This window comes from Triticum urartu, chromosome 5, assembly GCF_003073215.2.
Source record: "Triticum urartu cultivar G1812 chromosome 5, Tu2.1, whole genome shotgun sequence".
Taxonomy (NCBI): domain Eukaryota; kingdom Viridiplantae; phylum Streptophyta; class Magnoliopsida; order Poales; family Poaceae; genus Triticum; species Triticum urartu.
Window position 1 is genome coordinate 460,316,558 of NC_053026.1, and position 3,991 is coordinate 460,320,548.

At 50.6% G+C, this 3,991-nt stretch overlaps 2 protein-coding genes across 2 annotated transcripts; one reads left to right on the forward strand and one right to left on the reverse strand.

Annotated features, from left to right (window-relative positions):
* On the forward strand, positions 1–1,354 carry LOC125509832 (60 kDa jasmonate-induced protein-like). The gene is made up of 2 exons (XM_048674855.1): positions 1–159; positions 261–1,354. The coding sequence occupies exon 2, from the start codon at positions 269–271 to the stop codon at positions 1,118–1,120; it is 852 nt and encodes a 283-aa protein (XP_048530812.1). The 5' UTR covers positions 1–159; positions 261–268; the 3' UTR covers positions 1,121–1,354.
* Positions 1,355–2,512: 1,158 nt separating this feature from the next.
* Positions 2,513–3,766, reverse strand: LOC125509833 (60 kDa jasmonate-induced protein-like). The gene is made up of 2 exons (XM_048674857.1): positions 3,436–3,766; positions 2,513–3,297 (listed from the first exon to the last, which is right to left on the reverse strand). Exons 1-2 carry the CDS (start codon positions 3,757–3,759, stop codon positions 2,677–2,679), a joined length of 945 nt encoding a protein of 314 aa, XP_048530814.1. The 5' UTR covers positions 3,760–3,766; the 3' UTR covers positions 2,513–2,676.
* Between the last annotated feature and the right edge of the window lie 225 nt (positions 3,767–3,991).

Here is a 3,991-nt window from a genome sequence, read left to right on the forward strand (position 1 = left end):
TCATGGGAGCTTGAAGCTAATAAGCTTGGTTACCTAGTGTGCGTACCCGTTGCCATGCATCCACGACGCGTACTTAAGCACGCACACCCCCACTTGCTATTTCGTGCACTCAACACCGTAACGGCCAGCGATCGCAACACTGGTTATGTTATGTACCAGGTTCTTCACTTGATAAATTTAATTACACCAGTGTCATTTCATCACATAATGGTTTGATGAAACTAGCTGCATGCATATTTACCTTTCAGTTTGAACTGCAGGCTCAGCCATGGCTCAAGAAGTAGTGACGTTCAACGTCTTGTCGGACTCGTACGCGACGTTCATCTCGACTCTACGTAGCAAGTTGCCCAGCCCTAATGCAGACACGGTGGGCGAGAAGAAGGGGAAACAGCGGCCTGTGCTCGCCAAGCAGACCGGCGCCGACAAGCCGCCGCCGAGATGGATCCACGTCGAGCTGAAAGGCAAGGGCGGCGCGGCGCCCAAGGTGGCCATCCGCAGCGACAACGTCTACATCTTCGCCTTCACCAACGCCGGTGGGAAATGGTTCAAGCTCACCAAGGGCAAAACGAGTGTCCTTCCGGACGCCACGCCGCTGGGCTTTGACGGCCACTACACCACACTCGTCGGCGGCGCCACCAACCTGTCCACCTTGAAGCTTGGCAAGTACACCACATCGGAAGCAGCCGGCACCCTCTGGAACCACAATAACAAGTCCTACGTCAACGCCGACCTCAAGAAGGCCGTGGCGACCCTCTGCGTGGTCCTCTCCGAGGCAGCTAGGTTGACCCCCGTGTACGATGCCGTGATCACAGGTTGGGACGAGCCGGCCGGAGTCTCCATCGCCGGTACGATCGTCAAGAACTTCATCACCAACTGGGGCGACCTCTCCAAGGCCCTGCTAGGATGGAAGCGCGACGCTTACAAGAACGATGCCAAGTGGTTCAAGAACTTGGCGAGCGCCGGGATTAGCACCGGGGAAGAAGCCCTGGCGGTGGTCGAGCTTCTGCTCAACAACCCACCGGCGCTGAGCCTCTTGTCCTGGCTCAAGCACCTCTGGGGACTGCTGGTGAATGGTCAAGAAGACCCAGCAAAGAGTTCAGCCATCGTTACCCCTCTTTAGTCACAACACAACGATCGTCCAAGAATAAAAGTGTTTGCTGTTTTCAAGCAAAACAATCCGTGCAGGCATCATGCATGCATGTAACAAGACGGCAAATAAGTTCTAAGTTATGCACAATATTCTATCCACATATTCTCTCTCATAACTATACTACCAAGTTTTAAGTTATGTACACTATTCTATCTACGTATTCTCTCATATCTATACTACAAAGGGCTGCAACTTTTTATTTCATTTACTTGTATTGTTGTTGCAATCAAGGGTTCCAAGGACACTTCATACTTTTATGTCTAACTTTAAAATTTTACCAACAAAAAGTGGGTTATATGTCACAAAAACTATATCACCGGATGCACATTTCAAAGAACATCCCGATCATATATTTTTATGACATATAATCCATATTTTACTGGTCAAAATTATAAGTAAAAGTTTGACACAAAAAACAAAGTGGCTTTGTATATAAAAATAGAGGGAGTATTTGTTGTTAATGGTACTACACCAATTTCTCCTATGGGTACCAAAACTAGCAAACAGTATATCTTTTTCAGATTTGCATAATGTAGGTTCTTTTCATGGATTGAGGTTTCTTATTTACTTTGTGTAGGGGGGGAGAGAGAGAGAGAGACACGCGCGCGGGGGGGGGGGGGGGGGGGGGGGGGGGGGACTCAGCCAAGGTAGCACATGTCTACAAGCACCACTCGCACACACAGAAACCGTCGAGAGAGTACCAAAGGGGACATGAACCCTGACACAACAATGTAGACAACCGCAACAATAAAAATTACAACTTGGGATCCAGAGAATTGTTGCGCTTAAGGGCATCTCCAATACTGACCCGCATCATGGCCAGACGGTTGCGGACAGTTTGAGGGTCGGCGTTGGAGATGCCTTAACTACCGCATCGCCCGCCACTGACCTCCTTCGTTGCCAAAGCGCCTGCCAAAAATGGTAAAGCTGAAAAAAATTAGAATATTTTCATACGTACGAGTAATGACCAAGTACTAAACATACAGATTGTATTATACGGACTCTCTTCCCCCACTTATCTCTCCACCTGATTTTCACTATTGGCTCCAGTTCCCGGTAACTTCCAACCAAATATTAACACATCATCTCCTAACTTAATTTTGGTATGCATTAGTCCGTAGATGTAACATCTGTAATCACTCCCTCCGTTCACTATTATAAAGTGTTCTAACTTTTTTGAAAATCAAATGTATACATACAATGTTTTAATGTATTTGTTCACCCATTTCAGTCCAGCTCATATGAAAATATCGAAAGCATCTTACAATAGTGAACGGGGGAGTAATCGATTAGTAGTTCAACCCACGCGCTTTTTTTTCTGAGAAAAAAGGAGGGTTATTGGCTGTCCTTTGCATCATCATATACAGTGTAGACAACCACTTTTATTAAAGACATAAAAGTATCCAGTAGCTAAATAGTCTTACATAAAAGTAAAAGAAAGAAGATTACGTGACTCAAATCAAACAACACTTATTTGTGGTCCTTCCCAATAATAATGAGCAGCCCTAACGGGTGATGGGCATGCACTACCATGGGTAGTCTGACCATGAGATTGACACTTCAATTACAGCGCCACCAGCGCCCATGACACGTTCCATATGCTGACCATCGGTCGCGGGATGAAACGCGACAGCACCTCTCACGGTCTCATCGCCGGAGTCGCGACGCAGGTCCAGCTCAACCGTGAGCGGCATGTGCAATGGCACCGCAAGGACATGCCTCGCCAACGGAACCAGCTCCCCGGATCCCACCCGCATGTTGTTGCCATTGCCGTGCTCGTTGCAGAAGAGCATGCAGCCGGCGTTGAACAGCTTGCTGCGCGCTACGATCCTCCCCAGAACGCCAGCGGGGCCTTCTCCATCCAAGCAAGCGAGCTTCACAGTGACGCGGCCTTCGACGCCGTTGCTCAGGACGGCGTAGGTCACGTCGGCGGGGCCGTAGCGAGTGCTAACTGTTTCGACTATGGCCCTGTTGTAGTTGGAGAAGCTGCCACCGACGGTGTCGCAGAGTAGCCTCCCGGTGTCCTCCTCCTCGTCCTTATCTTGCTGCGAGGGGGATTCTTGGCTGTTGTCGTGGAGCTGGAGGTTGAAGACGACAGGCCCGTATGCGGAGGTGGCCACTGATGGACCAGTTAGCACGATGTTCCCCTGCAGTTTTAGTTTACAGAATCAACTTTCAACTGTAAATATCTTGATTGTGCTCTTCTAACAAAGTAGCAAGAAAGATGGCCTGGGAAAATTGTTGATTCCTAACCCGATACCAAAAGAGCAGAGCAGAATTGGAACCTGGCTGTCGCAGGCCTGCGGGCAACCGGGCTCGTCAGGCCGGCTCCGGCTGTAGATGACGTCGCTGCAGCAGTTGCCGCCGTGGAAGGAGATGATGCCGCACGGCGGTGGCCTGCACCCTCCAGCGGCGGCGGGGACGCGCACGGCAAACACCTCCGCCATGTCGCGGCCGTTCTTGGGTAGGTCGGCGTAGGAGAGCAGCTGCTCGTCCGTCGGGGCGTCGTCCGCCATAGGTGTGGCCTCGTCGCCGGCCGGCCACCAAGACCCGAGTCTGATATGGAGGCTTTGTCGCTCCAGCACGTTACTAATTACGAAAATGCTCATACGCGGCTGCGCGTTGCAACGCTCGACCACATGGCATCGCGCGTTCGTGGCATCGCGCGTACGACACTGTCGGAAAGGGCGCAGGGCCCACCCACATGTCCAGACCATCCACAAAACTCTGCCCCGTAATTTCAATGGTGGGGCCTAGTGTCTCCTTCCATATATAAAACTCTGCCCCGTGATTTCAACCGGTGGGGGGCCCGCTATGCCTGATTAATTAGCATCACCCTGA